This window comes from Falco naumanni, chromosome 1, assembly GCF_017639655.2.
Source record: "Falco naumanni isolate bFalNau1 chromosome 1, bFalNau1.pat, whole genome shotgun sequence".
Classification (NCBI taxonomy): Eukaryota; Metazoa; Chordata; class Aves; order Falconiformes; family Falconidae; genus Falco; species Falco naumanni.
Genome location: NC_054054.1, coordinates 64,651,883 through 64,666,404, shown reverse-complemented (window position 1 = coordinate 64,666,404; position 14,522 = coordinate 64,651,883). Strand labels below are relative to the sequence as shown.

Here is a 14,522-nt window from a genome sequence, read left to right as displayed (position 1 = left end):
TTCTGCTGCCAATGCATAGATCTGGGGTTTGGTGGGGGAATAAAATGGAGGCATCGCAGGTGAGAACAGAGTGGGGTCTGCAATGAAACACGACATATAAAAATGCCACAACCTTGCAAATAAAAACGTGACATTTTAAAAAATAATACGCACAGTTATATGAGAAACTTTGCTGGGTATACAATACCAAAAAATGAGAATTAAACAAAAAAAGCATCATCTACTCTCATATATATATATATATATGTATACATACATATATATATACACACACACGCATACACGTATATATACATATGTATATTCATATTCTTTTGTTTTCAAAACTGTGAGATGAATTTCCTTTATTAACTACATCATCTATATGTGATGCAATAAAAGTGAACTAAAAAAAATTACATTTGATATGCAATGTTTAGCTTTACTCCCATACTTGTCTCTCTGTAGGGCTCTAAACGACAGCATGAAGAAAAGGAAAGAAAAAACAACAAGTAAGCTTACAGCGACAGTAGGAGAAACATGAGCAAAAAGCAAATTGATGATATGCAGAAAAGAGAGTTAACGGAAATAATTTCCACTGCCCAGAATACATGAATTTGTTACATGGTTTATTTCAGGTTAAAAATATTGACATTTTAGACAGGAAAAATTATTTTACGCACAATATTCAATAGACTACATTTTTATTAAAAAAATTATCACATTTAAAAACGTTTTCCAATGCCATTATAAAACATTCAGCGTGCAACACAAATCAAGAAATAATGCCTGGAAATATAAGAAAAGTCTAAAGCTGGTAATGGTCATGCTTGAAAAGACAGGCACTGTCAACGTCACTTCCAAAGTCTTAAAATTAATGGCTTTACTTACTGTTAGTTATAATAACCCCTGGTAGTTGAAACCGAAATCCATTTCCTGCTAAAAATGTTTTGCCGTCCATCCTTTGCAACAGTGCTTTGTAAGAGTATGACTTTGCTCATCACAGGGCTGCTGGCATTTTAGAAACTTCAGTAAGTCTGCTCTTTTTTTAACTGAACAAATGACAAACTACGTGGACTTTGCAGCAAAAAAATGTAAGAGGAACGGTAGTTTGAATAATGGCATTGCTAAATGAAGCTATTGAGAAGAAAGAGTTAAAACAAGAAGATCCAAAGATGAAGATGAAGAGCCAGTGGTAACTCTTAGCCTCCCACTTTGCAAGGGTCTGTGACACGCTGGGGTTTAACCAGAGCTTGTTAATGAGATTGCTGCTTTCTCTTAAAATTAGCTCTCACAAAAGCAGTTAGGCCGTTTCGAGAAACTCCTGCGTCAGAGAGACCGAGTCAGCGCATGTCCATCAGAGTGGTAAGTGCACGCCATGTGCTGCGGGGTGCCAGACCCCTCCACCTACCATCTCCTCCTTGCTCTGCACTGTGTCCCACCGAGGAATCACTTTCACCACCAGGAAATGGGACTTTTGCCTTTTAGGGTCTGCTTCCCTGCCTCTTTCCAAGGGTTTTTTCTAGGGCTCCCAGACCCTGGTTAGTCTGTACTGCAGATGGAGCAGTTTCAGCTTGAGCAGAGAAGGTCTTTTAAAACACATAACTGGGTAAGGGGAAAGGAAGGGGTGAGCCAGATCAAGCCCCAGGCTTCTTACAGCATCCTGGCCCTGTAAATGGCCAGAACCAGAAGTAGTAGATGAAGGTGCAAAAAAATTCGTAGCCTTAGTGATGTGGAATGAGTTAGGTGGATGACGTTAGCCAGCGATGTCCTCACTGCATGCTGCTCCCAACCAAGGCATGCCCAGAGATGGTGACAGTGTCTACTTTTACAATGCACTATGATCTTTTAGTGTGCCTGCTGGTGCAGCATCCTTAAATCCCAAAGAACCACCGAGGCCATTAGGCCTGGCGTGTTTTGCTAGCCTTTGTTTCTGTTGTGCGATCTCCTAATATTCACAGTTTTTAATTGTCCAGGGACAGTAACCAGTTTGAAAAGCAATAGCTACAACAGTTCTACAGTCATTAAGTAACTTGCACCCTCCTGAAAAAGAAAGGGTTGGGTCCTGCTGCCTCTGAAGTCAATGGCAAAGCTCCAGGGGCTTAAATGGGATCAGTACGGGTTCCACTCTCTTTCTTTATCTCCCATGGATGAGCCTGGGTAGGGTTTCTCTGTTACCCATAGAATCATAGAATCATTTCGGCTGGAAAAGACCTTTAAGATTATGATCAAGTCCAACCGTTAACCCAGGATCCATCTGGCTGTGTTGCACTGAATAGCACTTGCAAATCAATTACACTGTTTTTGTGGAATAAAATGCTGTTAGGTAACTGTATCAGCATCTAGTTTTAAGAATTGGAAGAACACAAGATTATTAAAATGCACATAAAACCTTTTTGTCACATTTCTGCCCAAATCACTTATGTTCAGTTGAGGTACCCAGACCTGAACATCAGGACTTCTAAGCCAAATGCTGACCTAGCATTATGTACAGCCACTTGATTTAAAAGTCCCCCAAATCTTGATGTTATCATGCAAGAAACTATACAGAACATCAAAGCTTAGTTCGACATTTGCGGTACACTGCAGTTCTTAAAATTCAGAGCATTTCATGTTTAACAGTAGCCCTCTTTAAAAAAGCATTAATGGAAGCAAATTTATTGCATGAAGTTAGCATAGTTTAGGAAATTAATCAACAGCAAAAAGGTCAAACGTGTGCTTTTGTTGTGTTTTGAATGAAAATACCCTAGTGACACAGTTCAATATCTATTTCTATTGTAAACAATATGCTGCCATATAGTACAAAGGGGCTTTTCCTGCTTCTATTATAACCATCATTATCTTCCCTTCCTTAGAGATCCTTTACTGGAAAGGGACGCCTTCACTGGGTGTGGAGAGCTGACAGAGTGCTGACATACTTGTGCCTGAATGCAGCGTTACTCTGTAATGATTCAGCCACCTTGCAAGCAAGCCCCCAAAAAAAAAAAAATCCATGGAAGTGGCAGAGCAGGATGGAGCCACCAACAGACAGGAGCTGGCAGAGCTCCACACTCCCCAGCTCCTCCTCAGGCCCAGCTTAAATGCATCTGCCTCACCCTCACGGAAGCATCAGGATATCAGCTTACAAATATGGATCTTTCCCACAGCCAGAGTACAGACAAACATGTAGGTGACAAGAGACTGATTTCTACAGAAGAAATCTCCATTAGATACAACTGACTCTGTTTGTCTATTTCCCATTGCCAAAAGGAGAATATGCAAGAGCTGCCAGTTTCTCTACACCTTTTTCTATTTTTTTTTGGGGGGAGGGGGGGTGTTTGCTTTCTAGTAGACGTACAAAATGTAGTAATGCAAACGGCAAAACATTTCTTACAACATCTAAGCTCTGCTCTTTGGAGCTGACACACTCCTCACTTCAGCTGTCATTTTTCTTAGAGATCAAGGGCAGTTTTCCGGTGTGCCACTGACCACATTTCTCTACGCCATTTCAAATGAGAGCAGCTTTGGTGCAAAGGCCATTTTAGCTTCACTTACCTTCAAAGGTGTACCTGTTTCTGAAATGAATGGTTTAACAAGAAAATGTGCAGACAACAAAGAGAGAAGTGGATGCATCTGACAAAATATACACACAAGACGAAAACAATACAAAAGCGAGGAGACTGGGGGAATAAAAAAATAAAAATCAAAACCACTATGAATGTTTTGAGTAGAACTGACGAGGGTCTCTCAAAGTGAATTTGATTGCTTATGGAGAAAAAGCCTCCGGAAGATGGAAAGATGCATTGAAATGAAAGAAAGGGGAGGGGATCTTTTATTTGTGCCCAGTTAAAAAAAAAATAATAATAATGTGTGTGTGCGTGGGGAGAAGAAAAAAATAAAGGAAGAAAAAAAAGAAAGAAATGGGCCAAAATAAGCCACAGAAAATGGAATTCTCACTAGAAAAATTAGAGAGAAACTCCAGCACACCTTGTGCGTTGTACATGCTGACAGAAGGGTTGTTATAGACCGCCGATTCCCCGAGCAATGTATTATAAGGGTTGTTAGTGCCATGAGGACGAAGCAGAGCATTGGTTATAAGATGATTAGCCATGGCTCCTGGAGCAGCCCGATAGAAAGACAGAGAAAAAAAAACAAACAAAAAAGGTCAATCAGGCAAATGTGGTATTAAAAAAAAGGGAAAAAGAACATTCAGAATGACAACAGTTGAAATAGTCCTGATTACAAGCAGCCAGCTAATTAGACTCGGAAAACTGTATGCCATTAAAGCAGAACAGATGTTACTGACAATGCACAAATCCAAACCAATGCAAAAGAAAATGTATCAGAAAGCAGATAAGCTACATTTATGGTGGTTCCCCAGTCGCTTGGAGTGTAAGCAAGGCTATGCCCACATGCTTGCTACAAAGAAAGAAAGGAAGATGGCAGCCTACACAATGTGTGTGTGTGGGAAACTCTCTGGAAAGTGCCAAATGAATAAAAAAAATATATATAATGACTAACAGAAAACAGCACATTCAACTCCCACTATGGGCTAGGATCTCTTTTACCAGTCCTTCGCAACACATCTAAAATTGAAAAAGCAGTATTGAAAGGAAAGGATGGAGTAATGCACCTCTCTGAAGGCTCTTGGCACTTATCAGAGAGCAGTCGTTTCTCATGTCTAAGAAGGCAAGTTTCACTTCAGCTGCTGCTCTGGTACCACCATCAAGCACATACACAACCACCTGAATCCACCCCTGGAGGCGAGAGCACCACGGCTCCATCAGGCATTTTTATCAGAAGTGAAAGCAGCCACAGAGATGCATGTTTCATGGAGCTCTGTTTACCCCACAAACACCTTGTTTCCCCACTGCCAGATCAGACTTCTTTGCTGTCGTTTCCAAGCACACAACCAGCAGTTTTTCTGCTTTGGTTTATCCCTTGGAGTTGCAGCCTCTGGACCTGTGCTTTTCAGGACTCATAATGGCTTGGCAAGTGGCTGCCAAGACCTACCTTGATTACTATCACAGGCATCAACCCATGAAGCAAAGACCTCCCCCCACCTTTTAGTTGACCTAGAGGACCAAAAATCCCATTAATCTCTTGCTCTGAATCTCCTCTGGGATGCAAAGAGATGACCGACTCAAAAACTTGTCCCCAGGACCATTCCCACTTTCATCAGTAGAGACATATAGCAGGAATACTCAAGGACACACCATGGTATTTACCTCAAGGGCTACACTGTTAAGACAAAATCTTTCCGCCAGGAAAGTAAGTCTTTGGTGGGGCAACTAGAGCTGCTAGGACAGAGCTATCAGAGGGCTCACGTTACCTGACTGTCACCAATATCTGATAACCTCAACCCAAACAAGTGACCAAAAAGCCAATCCCCAAACCCAGCAACCCTGGCAGGGATGCCTTTCTCAGTGGCTGGGGCATGGAGACCCCCTTTGTCTCTTTCAGGGGTGCAGGTGGCCCTGTGGCACAGCGGAGGCAGTCTTTGTGAGGCAAGTAGAGTGCTGGGCACAATCTCTTCTCTGCAACTCTTTACCTGATTTTTTTTTTTTTTTTTTTTTTTTTTTTTGTTTTTTTGTTTTTTTGTTTTAATGGAGTTGCTAAGGATACATAAGTCCCAAGGGCTTCTGGCTGGTACCAATCCCCTTAGCGGTAAGCTCTCTAAAAGCTCACACCTACTTATTATTTTTTTAAAAAAGCAAAAACTGGGCAAACCTAAAGTCTAGGTGGAGGCCTCCAGAGTTGCCTCCTGCAGTGCTTGTCTACTGGCCTGGCTCCGTTTCCCAGGACAGTGTTTCTCTGTGTCTGCACAGGCAGAGCAGAGAGCAGACCACTCTCCTGCCTGTCCCTCATCCTCCCCTAGCCCTTCCCAGCCCAGGCGTATGGCGTTAGCAGATCACTTAATCAGTCTTTTGAGCACAGGACAAAGTAGAAGGCAGCGCAGTATGGGGGCTGCATGCCAGGGAGGCTCCTCAACACATGCAGCTGGAAAAAAAAGACTTGTTTTCTCTCACCTGATATTTTTGGCTATGCTGATGGAAAGCAAGATGAGCTGCTGTGTTTGGAAATAAGGAAACAAAGCTGTCTCCTGTAAGAAAACATTATATGAATGCTTAACTAAGCAACCTTAAATGTAACTACAGGTAAATGAGTCAATTCTTTCTGGTAATGTATTTTTCATCAATGTCACGGACATCTGGGATGAGGGACTGTAGGAACCCCTTCTCTTCTTGCACTAGTTTTATACCAGTGTTGAGTACTAAGTCCATTAAAATTGTTTCTGCTTTCATCCCACTTTTAATCAAGCTGGGCCATAAAAGATTCAAAAAGTGACTCACTTTCATACAGGTAATGGGAATGTCCAGAGTTAATGCCAGCCATAAATTCAGAAGTGATATAACCCTCACAGCTGAGATTTAACCCAATCTCCTCCAACTTGGTCCCTGTGAGATCTGATATGGAGAAGAATATACCTGCCACATAGTTTTGCTTGAGGCATCTTTAAATGGCAACTGCCAGAAAGAGCATCTCACTCGATATATCCCCGTCTGATCTTGTCTAGCTATCCCTAGCAGCGGGAACAAGCTGATCCTGCCACGGATGGGCAGGTTGAGGTCTTTTGCATGGAGGATGCTCTCAGTGACAAGAGAGAAGAGACTAATCTATGTCAGCATCAATGCTTCGCTCGCCTACGTTCACAGGGGTGGTGGGCTCTATTCGAGCTAAATTCACACCAACACAAACCTGGCTGTTTCAGGCTGTTATAAACTAGACAGTTTCTGGCAATTTTTAATGCAGATACATGATTCTGACTATAAACTTGGCAAAAAGTTGAAAATACAGAATAACTAATTTTTGTTCTCTTGGATGCGTAAAAAAGGGGGTTTGGTACAACAAAACAGCCACCCATTCCTCTATGCACCTACTGAGCAAAAATGCTGCATCTTCTGCCTTCCTCTTCCTTGACTGCTGAGGGCATTAAGATTTTTAAATTCTCTGACCAAAATGCGATTTCTGGTGGCAGTGCTGAGTAATTCTCTTGATGCAAATCCAAAACAAACCCACTGCTAACATGTTCAGCTCCCTTTCAATACTTTCAGAAACCCAGCTGGGCCCTAAGCGTTCTGCAGCAGGCTCCTGTCACAGTGGGCCAGCCACGGCAGATTTCATACTCTGCAGGTCACAGTAAATGTAATCTTTGGCATCTTAAAAACAAGATATGTAGCTTGCATTCATTAATTTTGAGCTCTTGTTTCTCCCTTAACTGCTTTAAAGCTGCAAAATTCACAGCCTCAAAGGATGCTGAGAGAAGGACTGCATTCAGGCTCCAGAAAGACTACAGTTAAAGCTTTAGATAAAACAATAATACACCGAACAAATCACCATTATTGGGTTTCTCCTTCCTGGGAGGGAGAAAGAAAAAGGTAACATCAGCCATACATTTAAGTATCATCCTGCCTTCTTCATAATACTTTATCATTGCTATAGCAACCAACAGGGCTATTAGGAAGAGTCTGCAGATGAGGCATGAGCAGGAGCAGACAGACTACCAAACTGTGACCCCATTTGCATGAAAATGGCCTTGGTAATGAACAGCCAACAAAAACCCAATAAAGCAAGCACAGGATCAAAGCGGCATGCTTTCCCAAGATACCATGAGAGAAAGCAAAAAGGCTTATTCTGCAGCCCCATATGTGGGTGCACAGCAAAGGCTGGGCACTGGGGCTCTGATTGCAAAGGTCAATGTGCGGCTGGGGACCTGGAAAGCAGAAAGAGCAGGGCTGCAGGTGCCCATCGACCGCCCAAAATCTCCTCCCCAGAAGAACACTCTTGGGATGTGACCCTCAGCAGCTGTCTGGCTCAGAGCTGGTGATGTGCCTAATATCCTCAGCAAGCAGCAGTTGTTCATCATTTTATTTTTAGTCACTTATGACTAGGTCCTTGGCTCTCAGCATCTGTGATGGGATACTGATTTCTCCCCGCATATCCCACAGCCCTGTATCATCCTTGCTTCTCTGCCTTTGAGCAATACCACTCCCCATACAAATCCCTGCTTCACCATCTCCCAAAGCACTTGAGCCCAGCACACAGCCACCACTCACTATTTGCTTTAGTTAGAGTGACTGCCTTCAACTACCTTCAAAGAGTGACTACCCAACTGAAAGCAAATGCACTCCACTTCCAAACCTCTATCATGCTGTGTACATGTGGGAGCATGAATTTGGGATTGGAACAAAGATGGGGCTTCAAACCCACAGGTTTACCTGGGCATCTCCTTGTTCAGTGCAATGAGATCATCACAACAAGCAAACATTTAACAGCAGAACTCTAACATCAACAAAAATATTCCCTACAACCACACCAATATAACTGAAGTTTCAAGTCTCCATCTTTACACTTATATTCAACCAAAGATTAAAGTTTAATGCAAAACACAGCTACCAGGCCAGCTCTGACATCCAAAATGACATTCAAATGCCAGTGCTCAGTTCAAGGTTTCATGATGCTGGATTTACTCAAGTGAAGGATTTACAGACTGTGACCACAAGAAGAAAGGAACAGTGCTGTTGCAGTTGGCAAATATTAGTTGGGTAACACACAGATGCTCCTGTCCCTCTCACAGCATCAGGGATCATCATGATCCAAGTACCAAAGATCCAGCCTTTCTTACTGGGTTTAAAAGGCTATGAGAAGGCATGGCCTGTGCTCAGGGTGCAGGGTAAGATCTGGGGAGTTGCACTTTTGACTTGCAAACTGAGAAAATCTGATACAGAAATCAACCAGGACAAAGAAAATAAAAATCCCACAATTTTTACCATCACTGCAACCACACACACAGGATTCAGACAGCTACAGTTAGCTGCTTTGTGTGCATGAGAAAGCAGGTATTATTTTAATGACAGTATGCAACCAAACGGTACCTTTTTCTTCCCTTTCTAAGACAGAAGTTGATGTCCTTGATGCAGGACAACACTGAACACAGAAATAACTTTTGGAAGAGTTTTGTGTTATGACTGTATGGGAAAACTGCACCTCGTTAAACACAAGTATGATTTATCCACTCACTGAAAGCAAAGGATGAAAATGGTGATGACAAGCACATGTTGCCAGAATCTAGACTGCATCATTCAGGAACAAAATGCAAGTAATTTCTTGTGGGCAGCTGCTTGACAAAGCCACACAAAGGCACGTTAACTTGAATCATCTGCACGGTCTACCCAACAGGAAAGGAAATGGATCCAACTGCTTCTCCAGACTTCCTAAAAGCATGGCACTAGCAGGCTGAAATGGCTTGAGCAGCACTACTTTAGCTGGGATCATCTGTCTGCATAGGTAAAAATGCCTTCATGTATCTTCTTTGGCTTTAAGTCTTTTAAATTGCATGCCAGAATCAGCTCCATCCTTGCTCTGTGCATTTTAGCAGGGCAGAAACCCACTAGGGATGAGGAGATTTCATATAATCATAGAATGGTCTGGGTTGGAAGGGACCTCAAAGACCATCTGGCTCCAACCCTTCTATCACAGGCAGGGTCACCTTCCACTAGACCAGGTTGCTCCAAGCCCCATCCAGCCTGGCCTTGAACACTGCCAGGGATGGAACACCCACAACTTCTATGGGCAACCTGTTCCAGTGCCTCACCACCCTCACAGGAAAGAATTCCTTCCTAATATCTAATCTAACCCTCTTTCAGTTTAAAACCATTACCCCTTGTCCTGTCACTACATACCTTCATAAAAAGTCCCTCTCCAGCTTTCCTGTAGGCCCCCTTTAGGTACTGGAAGGCTGCAATAAGGTCTCCCAGGAGCCTTCTCTTCTCTGGGCTGAACAACCCCAACTCTCAGCCCGTCTTCACAGGAGAGGTGCTCCAGCCCCCTGATCATCTTCGTGGCCTTCCTCCAGACACATTCCAACAGGTCCATCTCCTTCTTATGTTGGGGGCCCCAGAGCTGAAGACAGTACTCCAGGTGGGATGTCAGAAAAGCGGAGTAGAGGGGGAGAAACACCTCCCTGGACCTACTGCCCACGCTTCTTTTGATGCAGCCCAGGATATGGTTGGCTTTCTGGGCTGCAAGCTCACATTGCCAGGCCGTGTTGAGCTTTTTGTCCACCAGCACCTGCAAGTTTTTCTCTTCAGGGCTGCCCTCAATCCATTCTCCGCCCAGCCTGTATTGATACTGGGGGTTTGCCTGACCCAGGTGCAGGACCTTACACTCGGCCTTCTGAACTTCATGAGGTTTGCACAGCCCACCTCTCAAGCTTGTCAAGGTCTCTCTGGATGGCATCGCTTCCCTCCAGTATGTCAGCCGCACCACTCAGCTTGGTGGTGTTAGTGACTTGCTGAGGGTGCACTCAATTCCACTGCCCACGTCACTGACAAAGATGCACTTCAACAAAACAGCACTGGTCCCAGTAAGGATCCCTGAGTAACACTGCTTGTCACTGGTCCCCACTTGGACATTGAGCCATTTACTGCAACAATCTGAGTGCAACCATCCAACCAATTCCCTATCCACTGAGTGGTCTACGTATCAAATTAGCGTCTCTCCAGTTTAGAGACAAGGATGTCATGTGGGACAGTGTCAAAAGCTTTGTACAAGTCCAGGTAGATTGTCAGTTGGCCTTCCCGCATCCACCAACACTGTAAACCCATCATAGAAGGCCACCAAATTTTCAGGCATGATTTGCCCTAAATGAAGCCACATTGGCTGTCACCAATCACCTCCATATTTTCCATGTACCTTAACACAGTTTCCAGGATGATCTGCTCCATGATCTTGCCAGGCATATAGGTTTCACTGATCAGCCTGTACTTCCCCAGGTCTTCTTTATTTCCCTTTTCAAAAATGGCAGTTATGTTTCTTCTTTTCCAGTCCATGAGGAGTTCACTGGACTGCCACGACTTCTAAAATATGGTGGATAGTGCCCTAGCCACTTCATCTGCCGGTTCCTTCAGGACCTGCAGATGCATCTCATCAGGTCCCATGGACTTGTTCAACTGCAGGTTCGTTAGATGGTCTTGAATGTGATCTCCATGTGAGAATATGAGCAGCTCTCCATTCTCCCAGTCCCTGCCTTTGCCTTCTGCAATGTGGGAGGTGTGGCTGGCACACTTGCCAGTGAAAACTGAGGTGACAGTGTCATTGAGTACCTCAGCCTTCTCCATGTCCTGGGTAACCAGGTCTCCCATTTCCTTCTGGAGAGGGTTCACCTTTTCCCTAGTCTTCCTTTACCACTGACATACCCATAGAAGCTTTTCTTGTTGCCCTTGACGTCCCTGGCCAGGTTTAATCCTGTCAGGGCTTTAGCTTTCCTGACCTGATCAACGTGAAACTGCTTGGACCGTTTCTCTGTATTCCTCTCAGGCTACTTCTCCTTGATTCCACTCTCTGCAGGCATTCTTTTTGCTTTTGAGTTTGTTCAGGAGCTCCTTGTTCACCCATGCGGGCCTCCTGGCCATTCTGCCTGACTTCCTCTGTGTTGGGATGCATCACTCCTGAGCTTGGAGGAGCTGATCCTTGAATATTTAACCAGCTTTCTTGGGACTCTCTTCCCTCCAGAGCTTTATGCCATGGAACTCTACCAAGCAGATCCTTGAAGAGGCCAAAGTCTGCTCTCCTGATTTCCAGGGTAGCGAGCCTGCTGTGTGCTCTCCTCGCTGCCCTAAGGATCTTGAACTCCACCGTTTCATGGTCACTGCAGCCAAGGCTGCCCTTGAGCTTTACATTCCACACCAGCTCCTCCCTGTGGGTGAGAATAAGGTCCAGCACAGCATCTCTCCTCACTGGCTCCTCTATCACTTGGAGAAGGAAGTTACCATCAACATATTCCAGGAACCTCCTGGATTGCTTATGCCTTGTTGTGTTGTGCCTCCAACAGATATTGGGGTGGCTGAAGTTCCCTATGAGGACCAGGGCTTGTGAACATGAGGCTGATTCTATCTGCCTGTAAAGGGCCTCATCCACTCAGTCGTCCTGGTCAGATGGCCTGTAGAAGACCTCCACTATAATGTCACCTTTCCCTGTTCCTGCCCTCCCTTTAATCCTGACCTATAAGCTCTCAGTTTGCTCATCACCCATTCCCAGATGCAGATCCGTGCACTCCAGATGTTTGTTGACATAGAGGGCAACACCCCCTCTGCTTTTCCCCTGCCTGTCCTTCCTAAAGAGCTTGTACACTTCCATCCTGGAACTCCAGTCATAGGAGCCATCCCACCATGTCTCTGTGATGACAATAAGATCACAGTAGTGCAGATGTGTGCATGTCTCTAACTCCTCTTGTTTATTTCCCACGTTAAGTGCATTTGCATAGAGGCACTGAGGTTGGGCCCCCAATGAAGCTGATTTACTGGCTGGAGCAACTGGAATTCCTTTGTGCTGCTCTTCAGGTGCTCTCCTGCTGCCCCACTATTCCTCTCCAGCCTTTGGGCATCTCTTGATGGCATTGGCATCAAACTCATAGGAGTGGGATGGACTGAGGTTCCCCTACCCCAGGAACTTTAGTTTAAAGTCCTTTTCACCAGCTTTACAAGCCTTTGACCACTTCTTCCCCCACCGCCCAGCAGATGAGCCAGAAGCGCAGTTTTGCTGAGAAAGGAGACCAAACTAGTTAAGAAATTCCATGGGACAAACTAGTGAATCAGCTGAATGCTTAAAAAATGTCCATATAAAAATTGGTATTTTCCAAATTTCCAAATTTCTACTTTTTATTCCAAAAGAATGGTTTGTCTGAAAGCTGACTTTGAATTTTTTGAATGATGTCATCTTTTCATTAGAGAAGAAAACAATAAGTAGCTTAGAAAAAGCACATCTGAGCTGTAACAAGACGTTTCATTGCCTCTGACCCAGCAGTCCCAAGATGTAGTTCTACTTGGGCTTTTTTGTTGTTTTTTTTTTTTTGTTCTGAGGAGAAAGAAACAATAAGAAAAGCCTGTAGTGCTGTGTTTTCAGTCAACCTTAATCCTTCCGTTTCCTCCCCATTTTGCCATCCATGAAGATCCCTTCCTGCAGGGCTAGGGCATGGTGCTGTACCCCTGCCTGCTCTGCCTCCTGCAGCACCCAACTTATCTTGCTGTTCACAGCCCCTATAAATAAAGTCCTTCAACTTCTCACTTCATATACTTGACTTCAGACCACCCTGCAGAGACAAGTGACAGCCAGAGAGAACATGGACTGTTCCCTGAAAGTACCACAGTGCCTGAGCTACCAGAGAGCACAGCTGAGCCCTGGACACCAACTGTACGGTTAGAGATGAATCCTCTCTTAAGTGTCCATTAAAAAACCCCACAACATATGCTGCCTCATCCTGTATGCAGTAAATAACTCATCTCCTTAGCTCATATGTTACTGAAATAGCCTCTGCACTGATTTCAGTTTGTAAACTATGCTGGTTCTGTATCTCACTTAGTATGAAGTTACTTATGCTATTTTATTCCTGGGGAAAGAAAACACATTCAAAGTAGGTTTCTAGGAGTCAAAGTTCTAGTCTTCTTGGTGACTTTCCTTACTAGCATTCAGCATCGTCCTTTTCTGTGTCAACAGGCAGAGTTTTCAAGTGTTTAAAGAACCCTGGTCTTCCACGTGTTCACTTACAATTTATTCCAATGACGAACGCAATCATGAAAAGTGAAATCACACGTATTTGCTGGAGGAAAACAGGTAATTTCAGCATTTTTCCTGGTTCCCTCCAACAAATGCTCTGACGTTTAAATTTATCAAGCTGTGTTCTTATAATAGCCAACAGGATTCAGTTAATAAACTTCAATAAACCTCCCTATTAAATTTCTCTCAAATAGGTTTGTTGTCACTTGCAGCATCTGATCTATTCATTGAGAAGCTATTAATACTGACTGCAGCAAAATGGAGTTTCAGCAAATGAGGTGGTTAAGCTCTGGGCCATCTTCTGCCAAATGAAACATCCCACGGTTTTATGCAGAGACAGGGGAGGGAGAGTATTTCATTGCCCCTTTTATTCCTTCCTTTCTTCTGCAATGATTTCAGACGACAAACCTCTGCTGGATTATAATCTGCAGGCCATGTTCTACATCAGTTTATAAATATTTGCCCACTTGCTGATTCCTTCTCAACTGCTTGGGGCAGAGATGTTGTCCGAGGATGGGACATTTCTTTTTACCTCAACTACAACTTCCAAGGGTTTATACCTCACTGTACCTTGACTATACAAACATACATTATCCCTTATTCTTCTTGCTTATGCTTATTTCTCACTAGACCTGAGCTTTTACTTAAGACATGCAGAGAGCCCTGCCTATGGTGGAAATTGGACCATACTTACAGGAATCTATATAAGCAGCCATGCTTCCTTCCTCCTTCACAGTCATCATATTAAAATTGCTCTGCAGCAATACTCTGCTGGATCTAATACTCCCCAAAGCCTGCTCTGATTTCAGAAATTGCCTTGCCCTTACTTTTCCTCTTTAAATCTGATCCACCTAATGACTGAACTTCCAATTATATGGCTGTCAATCCTAAAATCAAAGCCAGTTCATAATATCTCCCAAAGGAAGAATGTCACGTCACTCACTGAAATC

General features: G+C 43.8%; 1 protein-coding gene across 14 annotated transcripts in view; it reads right to left on the bottom strand.

Annotated features, from left to right (window-relative positions):
- Positions 1-14,522, bottom strand: part of ADGRL3 (adhesion G protein-coupled receptor L3) — a 527,115-nt gene that overhangs the window by 11,495 nt on the left and 501,098 nt on the right. For 6 of the 14 annotated variants that reach the window (XM_040596934.1, XM_040596917.1, XM_040596949.1 and 3 more), the window contains 2 exons: positions 3,946-4,074; positions 434-451 (listed from right to left, as the gene is read on the bottom strand). The exons of 5 other annotated variants lie outside the window; for them this stretch is intronic. In XM_040596934.1, the coding sequence (XP_040452868.1) occupies positions 434-451; positions 3,946-4,074 (147 nt within the window). Of the gene's footprint in view, positions 1-399; positions 452-3,577; positions 4,075-14,522 lie in introns of those variants that run through there. 3 more of the 14 variants (XM_040597000.1, XM_040597017.1, XM_040596993.1) reach the window with 2 other exon arrangements.